This window comes from Coregonus clupeaformis, chromosome 18, assembly GCF_020615455.1.
Source record: "Coregonus clupeaformis isolate EN_2021a chromosome 18, ASM2061545v1, whole genome shotgun sequence".
In the NCBI taxonomy this organism is placed as follows: domain Eukaryota; kingdom Metazoa; phylum Chordata; class Actinopteri; order Salmoniformes; family Salmonidae; genus Coregonus; species Coregonus clupeaformis.
In genome coordinates this window covers 46037615-46051239 of record NC_059209.1, presented here as the reverse complement: position 1 = coordinate 46051239, position 13625 = coordinate 46037615, and the positions used below count along the sequence as shown (strand labels likewise).

At 40.4% G+C, this 13625-nt stretch overlaps 2 protein-coding genes across 3 annotated transcripts; one reads left to right on the top strand and one right to left on the bottom strand.

Moving 5' to 3' along the window:
* Positions 1 to 805: 805 nt before the first annotated feature.
* On the bottom strand, positions 806 to 3071 carry LOC121530849 (probable cytosolic iron-sulfur protein assembly protein ciao1-B). Of its 2 annotated transcripts, none has more exons than XM_041836135.2 (7): positions 2641 to 3071; positions 2374 to 2522; positions 2156 to 2267; positions 1915 to 2003; positions 1545 to 1746; positions 1384 to 1459; positions 806 to 1300 (listed from the first exon to the last, which is right to left on the bottom strand). In XM_041836135.2, the coding sequence occupies exons 1-7, from the start codon at positions 2777 to 2779 to the stop codon at positions 1066 to 1068; spliced, it is 1002 nt and encodes a 333-aa protein (XP_041692069.1). In that variant the 5' UTR covers positions 2780 to 3071; the 3' UTR covers positions 806 to 1065. The 2 variants fall into 2 exon arrangements, with proteins under 2 accessions (XP_041692069.1, XP_041692070.1); XM_041836136.2 differs by having other exon boundaries at positions 1554 to 1746; positions 2641 to 3070.
* A 289-nt stretch (positions 3072 to 3360) lies between these two features.
* On the top strand, positions 3361 to 6875 carry LOC121530850 (transmembrane protein 127-like). The gene is made up of 3 exons (XM_041836138.2): positions 3361 to 4124; positions 4237 to 4401; positions 4550 to 6875. Exons 1-3 carry the CDS (start codon positions 3881 to 3883, stop codon positions 4858 to 4860), a joined length of 720 nt encoding a protein of 239 aa, XP_041692072.1. The 5' UTR covers positions 3361 to 3880; the 3' UTR covers positions 4861 to 6875.
* The last annotated feature ends 6750 nt before the right edge of the window (positions 6876 to 13625 follow it).

Here is a 13625-nt window from a genome sequence, read left to right as displayed (position 1 = left end):
TTGTATGTCTACTATTGTTTTTGAATTGGGTTTAAATGTGAATTTACATAAGTTGAGAATAATGATGTATATAGTACCTAATTAGAGATGTGTACATGGGGGGGGGAAAGCATGCTTACTATTTTAGTGAACAGTTGTTGAATATCAAAGATATGTCTCAATTTGTCTACTATAACCGTTTCAACAACTGCAATTAAATGTGATTCATGGATTGACCTGCTAGGTTTTTTTTAGTAAAATGCTTTTTTTTACAATAAAAAATTAACAACATTGACTTGACTGTAAATGTAATGGTAGACTAAGCGTAATGATGTTGCCACGAGCAGCACCGCAGATATTGCGATGAGTGAGATGCAAAGACTTCGCTCTCACACACACACAGTATCTGTGCTTGTGCCTGGGTAGCCACAGGACCAAAACAGCTGAGAAACTCATGCTCTTCGTTGCGGAAATTGACCCACTATGCCATTTTACTTTGTGCATTTACGTCATAGAGCCGAGTCTAAGGACAATCATCCTTACGAACAATTAATGTAATTTCTTTATGCAATGGTGTTCAAAGCTAAGGCACTTTCAATCATAGCTTACAATGAAGTGCTTTCTTCCTCTTACAAGGTTTCTGGAAACTTTTAGCTGGCACCAGACCTAGACATCCAAATGTACCGAACCCCTCAACTTTGATTAAATAGTTAACATTGCCCATGTATACATTTTTTTTTTTATATTACAAAATGCCTTTGGAATATGTGTAAATTGTATTGTTATTTAAATACATAATTATGACAATAATACACATTTGGGACCCTTGAAGACCACATTCATTTATGAAGCACAAAACAAGTGCACAGGCAGGAGTCTTATCAGTATTACATGAGACCAAGAAACCTCCAGTTAAACTCATAACCACTAACTTAATTAAAACAGGAAATTGCAAGAGAAAGACTATCTAAACAAAATACATGACTATTTCAGTGCTGGTAGCACCCTTGATTGTACAAGGTAAATTCAGTACTGTTAAACACTGGATCTGGAAGTCCAAACTGGCCCAGCATACTGTACATTTTCTCAGACCTCAGACTGGTAGTTCCATACTGCTATCTCCCCGTTGTCACTGCAGGAGACAAGGAGCCCAGCCTCCTTGGGGTGCCAGGCAATACAGTTGACATCCTGGGTGTGGGCCTTGGGTACATGGGCAGACAGGGAGAAAACAGGCTGGTCTGGGTCAGCGGTCTCATCCTCCTTAAACACACGCACTCCGTCATCACCACATGCAGTCGCCAGGGCACCAGTCAACGGACACCTGAGAACAACATAAGTACTGACTTGGATCTGTGGCTGCATTTTATTAATATATATTTTTTATATAAAGCGGAGGATGCTCACCATGCAATATCATACACTGTCCGTCCATGAAACCCTGAAAGGGTGCAAACACATTTCCAAGCCGCGTCTGTGCCTTCTGTAAAAAATAAATAATAATTGGCCGTTTATCCTTACCTTCCTTTTCCCCACACATTCCTGCATCTATGGAGCATCTTGCTCACCCTGCCCACCTTCAGGCTGACATTCTTTCCAGATCTTCACAGTACGGTCATCACTGCAGGAGGCCAGTCTCTGGCCACTTGGGTCAAAGGTCAAACCCCAGACAGTGGCTGTGTGACCCTCCAGGGTTGCCCTGCACTCCCAGTCATCATCCTCTTCTTTATAGACACACACATTGTTGTCGTAGCTACATGAGGCCAGGAGCTGCATAGAGAACATAATTTAGCTTCAGTGGGGAAAGACACAATGCAGAGTACAGAATACTGAAACGATTAGTCCAGAGAAGCCTTGCAATAGCGTTGGGGTGTGAAAGGATTATATAATGTTGCTATTTAGTACAAGGAGTGAAACAGCATATGAAATAGGCAGTACCTCCTGTGTTGGGTGCCAGACAACATGCTTGACATCCTGTGTATGAGAGTTTACCACACTCACACACTCATACTCATCCTCCTCATCCACTGAGAAAGACAGAAACAGACATGGTGAGAGACTGTTCAAAACTACATACAGATACACAACAGATGAATGTTATGTGGAACACAAGTAATAACTTGTGAAACAAGCAATGTGATAAAAATGTATTTTATTCCTGTGTTAATGCAGCACTAACCCTCCCAGATCCAGACGCTCTTGTCTCTGCTACATGTGGCCAGCAGGTTACCGGATGGGGCCCAGGCCACACATTTGACCTCATTCTCATGTCCTTCCAACACAGTCAAGCACTGAAAGAAACAGAGACAGTGTGATGCTCTCAAGGGCCATATCTTACTATCATCATCATAAAGCGTTTGGTATGATGTCCGTGGTCGAGAAGCACAGTCCCCTCACCTCAAAGTCATCATTCTTCTTCTTCCAGATGCAGGTTGTGGCATCAAAGCTTGCTGAGGCCAGGTAGTTCCCACATGGGGACCATGCCACCTTTCTGACAGTTCTCTGGTGTCCATCCTGGAGCACTGTCTTGCATTCCCAAGAGTCACCTACACAGACAATCAAAGGGGGTAATTTGTTCTGGTTTCTGCAGGTACATGCTTCTGATAAGGTTATTTTCACACTTCTGATAAGGTTCATTTCACACAGTGGATTTGTGATATTTACCTTCCTTTCCCCATATCCGAATGGCCCGGTCACCACCACATGAGGCCAGCAATGTGCCCTTGGGGTTCCACGCAACATACCAACAGCGGGAATCTGGATGAGCGTTGAATTTCTGTAGAAGGGCCAAAGTGTCCTTCATTGCTAGCAAGCTTGCTATCTAGCGGCTACTTGCTGCTGGGAACTGATAAGCACAATGTGCAACCACCAAGCTAGTCGTAGCTATGAATTATATCAACAAAACCGTATCTTCAAGGGGATAATGCAAATATCATACATAGGAAAATATAAACAAGGAAGATAGCTAATATGCACTTAAAATATGATATTGTTATCCGGTATATGTAAATACATTTACCAACCACATTTTATTGAAAACGCTCAACCGCAACTTCCTACTTTTTCTTCCTCTCTGTATCTTTGTTAGTGCTGGCTGCCGATCTAAAGTCCATCTGGCTCCTTACCGCCCCCATCAGTACAGGATGAACATTGCATGTGTTTTCTGGACACCCGGTTCCAAATCGGCCAACGTGTAGCTGCACAATATCCCAGTAGGCGGCGGTAATAACCACAAAAGTACCTTGGTCTGCTGTACATCTAAAAAGAAGAAGTGATGAAGTGCAAAGAAGGGTGGTCCACATGCCAGTCCAGTTGGTGGCGGTAATGCACCTTAAAGTTGGTTGCCAACCGCTATATAAATCCACAGAAGAACAAGAACAAGAACAAGGAAGGAAACTATTTTACAGGAAGCTAGCTAGCGAATTGGCTGCCTTTTGTTTTTAGCTTAAGGGCTAGTATAAATCCTGATTTGGGCGTTTTAGATACATTTCTTGGCCAGATTGTGAGTATCATATCATCAGATTTTATTTATTATGCCAATTCACGTTACTGTTTTGTTTGAAGTGATTCAATTAGGATTTTAGACTTAGCAAGCTAACGTTATACGGTTAAAACTAAGTAACGTTAGATAGCTAACTTCTGCTGCTAACAGGCCTAGATCGAGATCTTAGCTAGTTAGACTGAAAATTATCGGTCTATTTTTGAGTAATTTATCATATCACACATTGGGACTCAACAGTTGAAACCAATTATACAAATAATGTAACCATTTGACCGTCACTATCGGTTTTGGTGAGTTGATTATAAGGGCGCATTGTCAAACGAAAGCTGTCCGTCCTTTGAGTGACATATCATAGATATACATCAGGCACTGAGTCCTGGTTGAAGACAAATAGGAAACTGAATGACAATGTATGCACCACCTGGTGCCACTGTCCCTGGAAGCCGACGAAGGAGAGGGGGTACCGCACTTCCCAAGCAGCCAGAGCGAAGCCTGGCATCTGCCCTCCCCGGAGCACTCTCCATCACGGCTCTATGTACGGCCTTGGCCGAACCAGCTTGGGTCCGAGTTCACGGAGGGACGTGTCCCAGACAGGAGCTTGGAGTGGCTGATGTCCTGGGATACATTGACCCAAAACTCATGGAGGGTAAGTAATGATTTTGTCAATAGTGTCTCGAAGCACCGAATGTGAAATCACATTGGCATGTTTACACATACGACCTGTGGTTTGTGTTAACTATCACGAACTTCTCCTAAAGATTACTGCGTGAACTCCCAGACCATCTTGCTGATAAGGGTCATTGCTGCCTTCTGCTTCCTGGGCATCCTGTGCAGCCTGACAGCTTTCCTGTTGGATGTCTTTGGGCCCAAGCACCCTGCCCTCAAGATCACCCGCAGATATGCATTTGCACACATTCTCACAGGTATGAAGGGGTTTGGGTGGTGAACAAGAGAGGGAATCAGCTTTTCAGCTGAGTGTGAAAACAATTGCAAGGCAAGGTAGAAACAATGGAAATCTAAGAATAAAATGTTTCTTCTTTCTCTGCCTGCTGTTATTTTGTATGGTTTCAGTGCTGCAGTGTGCCACAGTGATAGGGTTCTGCTACTGGGCCTCAGAGCTCATCTTGTCACTACAGCAGCAGCACAAGAAGTACCACGGATCCCTCATCTACGTCACTTTTGCCGTCAGCTTCTACCTGGTGGCGGGTGCTGGTGGAGCCTCCATTCTGGCCACAGCTGCCAACCTGCTGCGCCACTACCCCACAGAGGAGGAAGAGCAGGCTCTGGAGCTTCTCTCAGAGATGGAGGAGAGCAGTGAAACATATCCTGCTGATTATGACATTGCCAACCAGTTCCAGCCGCCTCCTGCGTACATGCCTTAATGTAGCCAGCCCGGCCGCTTCTTTCTCTTACATCCATGCTTCTCTATGAGCACCACTATTGGCCTCATAACAAACATACATACATATACAGATATGTGATCCAATAATTGTACCAAATGGAAATTCTCTGCAAATAGCCTACTCTCCTTTCCATAATCAACATACACTAATGAACACACTTATTTCTTGATTGTGGGTGCTTGAGTGCATGAAAGCTTCCTTTTACGATGGCAGAGATTCAATACTTGAATCTTATTTTCACCACTGAAGCTTTTAGCAATTTACATGTAAATGGCATTAAGGACATGATCCTTACATGTAAAGCAAGAGAAAGTGGTAATATATGGTGTGTTAATTCATGCACTACTGTGCGGTTTGGGTCTACACCTGGTTTTTGAATGACGAGATATGGGTTGAGACTCAACTTGGTATATGACAGTCATGGCTTGACAAAGGTCAAGTTTTGAACAGAGTTTGGAGTTCAAGTCCATTACACAAGGACCTTAAGGGACATACACAGATGTATCATTCTAACAGCTTTTTTGTTGGTAGAGTATTTAATTGTCTTAAAATATAGTTCAATTTATTTTTGTAAGGTAAGAAAATTTGGTGTTTTGTTTGTTCATTTACATTTGTGACTATGAAATTTGGCCAAAAGAATAATGAAATTAATTACATTAAATTGTTTCAATTTATTTATATCATAGGTAAAGAATCCAAGTAGTACATCTCTCCATAATAGTGTAACATCTTCATAAATGTGTTCAATTATAAATCTACTGATGTCTTGTCACAGATTTCTTACATGAATACAATGCCAAAAAAGATGTAACACCGTTTCTGGGTGGTCATTACAAAAGGTACAATTTGAATTTGTTTTTCTTGAACTTCTTCATATAGTGGTTGGCAGGATAATATTTATAAATAATTTTAAACGAAACTTCCTACATTTTGTTAATAAGTAGGTATGTGTGTAGCAGCATCCAAACGTTTTCCCAACAGATATTATCAATAAAACATTTCCAATAGGGCATGACATTACAACATCCCACTGAAACAAGGCTTGTATAGCTCTATTGTTGTTGAATAGACCAAAATAACAAATCTTTCCTACTGATGAGTCAACAGGGTTAATCGGTAGGTATGTTCTGAGGGTCAGGTCTTGACACGTTCCTGAATAATAAAGCAACACCTGAGGGAATGGCATCTAAAACAATTGCAAAATCTTTAGGTGTTACAGGGATCTTGTAAAGTGATAAGAATTCATTATAATTAAGTAAAAAACGTCACAAAATGGCGTCATAATATATGCACTTACTCTTCCGAACTGTTTCGGCTGGACTCAACTTGGTATATGACAGTCATGGCTTGACAAAGGTCAAGTTTTGAACAGAGTTTGGATTTTCCACAGTGGCAGTAGTATTTGGCCCTTGGTTTGAAACTTTAAATGCCCACTGAACATCCAAAACTTGGTGACTTGCCTGCCATGTGAATATTATTTAACATTTTATCAGTTAAACCCAATAAAAGGCACCAAGATTACATAGACACTGAATTGTGGACATTTATTTTTCAATTGAAATGGACCATTATGTATTAACTGCCTGTCCCTGGTGTGGTAAATGTTTTTTTTATATGTGTATGAAAGGCACTGTTTTGCATTTTATTTAGTCTTGCAGTTGTGAACTTGGAAATTAATAGGTTTTCAATATTCTGTAAGATTGGTTCGTCATGGAAGTAAAAAAATGTTTTACATAAACATGGCTAGTGATTGAGGCACTCATTGCTGTGAAAGAAATTGATGGAAAACCATGAGAAATGTGAAGTGTCTCATCATTTTGCAATGCACGTTATTCAAAACGTTCCTATGTTGGACAAATAGAGGAACATTATTTTCTCATTATAACAATGGGCAATATGGGTAGAACTTCATTGTAGAATCATCTATCCACAATGCATTGGTAATTTCATAAATTAAGTCATTTCACTTAAATATACACAACTGATTGACAACTCTTATTTGTACTTTGTGATTACTTGGCTTGAGTTATGTGACAGTAGTGTGTTGTCTGTGCATGAGTTCTTCCCCCTTGATCCTCAAGATTGTGAGAATCTGATTGTAATCATTTGGGATGGAATCCTACACACACCTATCAACTTGTGTTCAGATTCAGCCCTGTACTGCTTAACGTGGTTAATAATGTAGTTGTACCACTGGTGATTTGTTGCTCTATTGTTTCTTTTATTTTAGCCTTTCCCCTCATTGCATTGTTGCTTTACTTTCATCAGTCTGTAAACATGTATGGTGGAGTGTTTATACAAAAGCTGGTCATATTCGAAATAAAAAGAAATGTCCAATTTTGTTTTAGATAATTGCTTTCTGCAAATGTAGGCTCTTACCCGGCTCCACGAGGGTACTAAAGGGGGCATGCTTCAGTTCGGCTAGCGCCTAGCCTAGGCGAACAGAACAAGTGTGCTCGCATACTCTCTTAAAAGTCCTTAGCTTGAAAAACGAGAAAAAAAGCGGCAATAGTACTGTTTGTCCATTTCGAGACGCCGTAGCCAGTAATACGCTTCCTCAAAATAGTCAGTATTGATTTAAAATAACTCAAGAAATCTGTAATTAATTCTGACGTTTTCGCCGAGGAGATCTTAGTAGCGCAGTATTTTCAATGAAAAAATGACGACGAAGGGGCATAGACTTTGGCTTGCCTCGAGAAAAATCATGTGTGCCCAAACAGCCGACAACCCCCTTTTTATTATTATTATAAAATATGTTATTATTAAAAATAGATCAATACAAAAAGTATATGGTGGAACACAAGTGTATATATAAAGAATATACAAAGGACATTTGGGCTAGGGGTACAATATCACATTGCACAAGGACCTTAAGGGACATACACACATTTATAATTCTAACAGCTTTTTTGTTGGTAGAGTATTTAATTGTCATAAAATATAGTTCAATTTATTTTTGTAAGGTAAGAAAATGTGGTGTTTTGTTTGTAAATTTACATTTGTGAATCTGAAATTTGGCCAAAAGAATTAAATTAATTACATTAAATTGTTTCAATTTATTTATATCGTAGGTAAAGAATCCAAGTAGTACATCTCTCCATAATAGTGTAACATCTTCATAAATGTGTTCAATTATAAATCTACTGATGTCTTGTCACAGATTTCTTACATGAATACAATGCCCAAAAAAGATGCAACACCGTTTCTGGGTGGTCATTACAAAAGGTACAATTTGAATTTATGTTTTTCTTGAACTTCTTCATATAATGATTGGCAGGATAATATTTATAAATAATTTTAAACGAAACTTCCTACATTTTGTTAATAAGTAGGTATGTGTGTAGCAGCATCCAAACGTTTTCCCAACAGATATTATCAATAAAACATTTCCAATAGGGCATGACATTACAACATCCCGCTGAAACAAGGCTCGAATAGCTATATTGTTGTTGAATAGACCAAAATAACAAATCTTTCCAACTGATAGGTATGTTCTGAGGGTCTTGACACGTTCCTGAATAATAAAGCAACACCTGAGGGAATGGAATCTAAAACAATTGCAAAAATCTTTAGGCGTTACAGGGATCTTGTAAAGTGATAAGAATTCATTATAATTAAGTAAAAAACGAACAAAAACGTCATAATATATGCACTTACTCTTCCGAACGGTTTCGTCTGGAAGCATAAGGACGCCAAAAATTTGCCCCCTCAGTTCAAACTAATGCCAAAGATATTTATAACTAATCCAGGATAGTTCATCTGTATCGTTTACAGTGGGAGCAAACGGGAAGCATAGTGGGCAGAACCTATATAAAAATAGCAAAACAGTTCAAATGATTAAACAGGTTTCCATCCAACAACCTTTTTATGCGAGTAGAGTACATGTCTGATAAAAAATGTCATGATAGGCCTGATGGAAACAGAACTATGAGGCGTTATGTGTCTATACTTCAATTGTAAAATGTTATATTCAACTAACAACTGATAAGGCAATACCGCAATAGAGTGATTATTGGAAGACTCCAACTGCTCATGCAACGAGAACCGGAAATGCCGACTGCTAAGGGGAGAGTGGACATTTCATTGCAAACTTTCAAACTTATTTGGAAGACTGTTGCGGAGAAGTGGAGGGAGGGAGACAGTAGGGGGCAGCTCAGACTGCTATGGAATGTTGAGTGGAAACTTATGTTATGTGGAATGACTAGCTAGTGTAACGGAAAGGAAGGTAAAAGGTCGGATGTTGTGATCGTGTGCTAAAATTGCTTAATTGTTTTGGTTGGTTGCTTCAGCATTGTAATTCATTGGTACTGGTATTGCTAGATAGCTAGCTAATGAGCTAACTGTTGCAAACTATATGCTAACAAGAGCTAATTAAACTAAAGGGGGTCAATGTAAATAGTCCAGGTGGCCATTTTATTAATTGTTCAGCAGTCTTATGGCTTGGGGGTAGAAGCTGTTGAGGAGCCTTTTGGACCTAGACTTGGAGCTCCGGTACTGCTTGCTCTGTGGTAGCAGAGAGAACAGTCTATGACCTGGGTGACTGGAGTCTTTGACAATTTTTTGGGCCTTCCTCTGACACCACCTAGTATATAGGTCCTGGATGGCAGGAAGCTTGGCCCCAGTGATGTACTGGGCCGTATGCACCACCCTCTGTAGTGCCTTACGGTCCGATGCCGTGCAGTTGCCATACCAGGCGGTGATGCAACCGGTCAGGATGCTCTCGATGGTGCAGCTGTGATCTGGGGACCCATGCCAAATCTTTTCAGTCTCCTGAACAACTGTCTTGGTGTGTTTGGACCATGATAGTTTGTTGGTGATGTGGACACCAAGGAACTTGAAACTCTCGACCCGCTCCACTACAGCCCTGTAGATGTGAATGGGGGCATGTTCGGCCCTCCTTTTCCTGTAGCCCACGATCATCTCCTTTGTCTTGCTCACGTTGAGGGAATAGGTTGTTGTCCTGGCACCACACTGCCAGGTCTCTGACCTCCTCCCTATAGGCTGTCTTATCTTTGTCAGTTGTATTCCTGGTCGTAATGCTGGTGAGTTACTGCCGCTCTGATGTCCAATAGTTTCCCCCGGCTGTATGTAATGATACAAAACACTTGCTGAGTTAATAATGTAAAAAAATACATAAAAAAACAAAATACTGCAAAGTTTCCTAAGAGCTAGTCGCGAGGCCGCCATCTTCGTCGGCGGCAGGTAAACTGTTTGCTATAGAGCTACCTAGGTTAGCTAGAAAAGCGAAGTGGCCCATCTGGTCAGCATCTAAAACAGCTAGTTAGCTAGCCAAGCTAACTCAACTCCATGATTTACAATAAACTTGAGTTTAGCTTGGTTGGCTAGCTAACGTTTGTGAGAGAGAGCTAGATAGATACTGTAGCCACAATGGAGCAGAATTCAATGTAATCTATCTAGCTAACTAGTTAGTTTAACTAGCTGCTGTTAGCATACAGCTAGCTTACTACAGTTAGCTCGTTAGCTAGCTATCTAGCAATACCAACTAATTACAATGCTGAACTAACCAACCAAAACGATTAAGCAATTTTAGCAGCACGCGATCACATCAGACCTCATATCTTCCATTTCGTCCCCTGGACTACACTAGCTAGTCATTCCATTCCATTCCATAGCAGTCTGAGCTGTAGCTACACATTGTGCCCCCTACAGTCTCCCTCCCTCCACTTCTCCACAACAGTCTTTCTAAGAAGTTTGAACTGACATTTCCACTTAAAATCGTCCACTCTCCTCCCCTTAGCAGTCGTCACTTCCGGGTCTCGTTGCATGAGCAGTTCGAGTCTTCCAATAATCACTCTACTGCGGCATTGCCTTATCAGTTGTTAGTTGAATATTACATTTTACAATCGAGGTAGACACGTATAACGCCCCAAACCCTAGCGCCGATTGGCATGAGAGAAAGATTGATCTTCGGTCATCAAACAGAGCATAAACTCCAAAATAGAAGAGAGACAGAAGGCACAAGCTGTGCTGAAATCCCGTCTGAGAAGAGTTGTGCTGTAGGACGCAGCATTATAATCATAAATTATGCATCACTCCGTTTTGAACCCAGTTCACTGAATGCTGACCTCGTGTAAAGTCTGTGAAATAAGTAAAGGTGTAAAGTCTGTGAATGATTCACTCTGAGTTCCATCTCACTTACTATGACCAATAAAATGAACATGGGTGCAAACTGGATAGTTCAGGACCCTGTTCAAGACTTTTCAATGTCAAATCATAACGTCACATTCTGGTACATTCAGAATATATTTTTTTTATTCAATACAAAAAAAAATCGACAATGACAACACCCAAATGAGCAGATATTGAAAAACATCCAGTTTGTACAAAACATCAAACTTAATAAAAAAATGCCAATGTACTCCAAATTTACAGATACAACTGCTCCTTAAGTAGAATACTGGCTTAAATTATTTCCTTTTTTTATTTTATGAAATTGTATTAGAAATATCTCTCTTGGTTACTGTAAAACAGTTCCATTATAATGTACAGTTTTGTCATTAAATGACAAATGTCAGGACACAATTTTGGCCATAAAATGTAGAACAGTAAATGGGGACTACTTATTCCAGCAGAACTCAGCTTAATGGAGTACATTCACAGTGTGCTTTTCACATCAATAATGTGAACTTGCATGTAAACATTGCTGCATATCAAAACGCATGTTAATAAATATACAATAATGTTCAATAATGCTTGTAGTACAAAAGGTGATGATATACATTATATACAGTACTTAATCTCAAGCCTTATTGTGATTCTTGAATTCCAATAATTTAATATAGGCTTAATTTGGGAATAATGTTCAACCATTTGTGAATGGTGAACTACCGTTCTTTTGGACAAAGGTAAAGCAAAGATGATACACAACCTTTCCCTGTCATGGACAACTTTATAACATATTTTTCATATGATCAAGGATTAAGATGTTGAGTCGCTATGGTACCAAAAATACAAGGTGTAATTGTCTAGGGCTACAGTACATGAAAACATTGACACATAACTTACAGCAATCACTCAACACTTTCCTGTTAGTCTGAAATACTCTGCTGAGAAAACTGAGTACGATTACAAACGCATCAATGAGGGAGATTTACCTGTGTAATTGGGAAATTAATAAACACGTCTTTCTACTCAGGTAATGGTGAGCTAGCTACCCACTCACTGTAACAATGCAATACAAAGATGAAGGCTCGCTCACTCAAAGCACATGCAATTTAGGTGGCTAAAGACAAAATACTGTTTGTGTTGAGTACTTTACTAAATCTTCATATTCAATGTTTTCACATACAGATCCATACATTGTCATAAACTGACTGATGTTTTCACCAATTTTCATAAAAGGGTGGTGGTAGCAAAAAGACTGTCCTTGATGCAGTGGCGGCTGGGAGATAGAGGAGGCGCGAGGGCGCCATAAAAAAAAAATTATTTTTTAAAAAAAAAAAAAAATAAAAAAAAAAAAAAAAAAAAAAAAAAATATGTCAATATTTGTGTGTTTGAAATATGGAATGCACACAGTAATATGTGTAAGATATGATAGAAAATCATATTCGCAACCTTTCCTCTGCCTGTCAAACGCCTCGTCAGCTCTGGGCGATACAGAAAGTGCCCCGAGGAGGCGGGTCTACGTAGCAGTTAAGCCAATTGCTAATTTAAGATATGAATGTATGACATAAAATGTAGTCAATAAGCGATCTTAAATCGAATCCAAGGAGGGCGATTATTTTACCCCCAAGCTCGTCCCTGATAAAATAAGGACCGGGGTCCAGTGACGCCATTTTACTAGACAACAATGGCGAACGCAAACGTTACTCCTCCAAGACCCAACCCTAACTCGGTGAAATCTCTCCTCCAAGATCCGTTTGAGAGGAGAACTTTGTCAGAGAAAGTTCGGGTGAAAGAGCTGGGCCCAGATCAACCTGACCTCTCAATCAGACAGCAGGCTAGCGAGAAAGGGAAGCAGTATATGCGCGGGCTTCTCCCGTAGCTGGTACACCAGGAAGGCTTGGCTAGCTGGGTGCACTGATGCTAATGCTTTATTTTGCTTTCCGTGCTTGCTTTTTAAAACGACGGGGGTCAGATTCAGCATGGACAGGTACCGGAGTGAGGGATATGAAGCACCTGTCAGAGAAGGTAAAGAAACATGAGAACACCAGGGCACACATGGACAACTCTGTAAAGCTAGCTGTATTAGGAAGGGTGAACATTGCTACGCAGCTGGATGACGGCCACAGGATTGCGGTGAGGAAACACAATGAGGAGGTGGATAAAAACAGGCACATTCTATCCAAAATTATCGATTGTGTGAAGTTCTGTGGGGCTTTTTTGAGTTGGCTGCGTGGGCACGAGGAGACTGACTCCTCAGACAACCCCGGCATTTTCCGGGGGCTTAGTGGATTTTGTTGCCTCCCTCGACAGTGTGCTGGAGGAGCACCTGAAGACAGCTACCGTTTTTAAGGGCACGTCAAAGACGATACAGAACGAGCTGTTGGACTGTATGCTGTCAATGCTTAAGGATTACATCCTGGAGGAAGTAAAGAGTGCTGATTTTATCGCCATTCAAGCTGACGAGACGACTGACGTTTTCCACCCACTGCCAGTTGGTGCTTGTGTGAGTGATTATCATAGAGCCGTCACAATTATATTTGTTTTAGTATTTTAAAAGGAAAGAGAAGACACAATCAGACGTTGATAATAATGCAGGAAAGTACTACACAGTTTGTAAT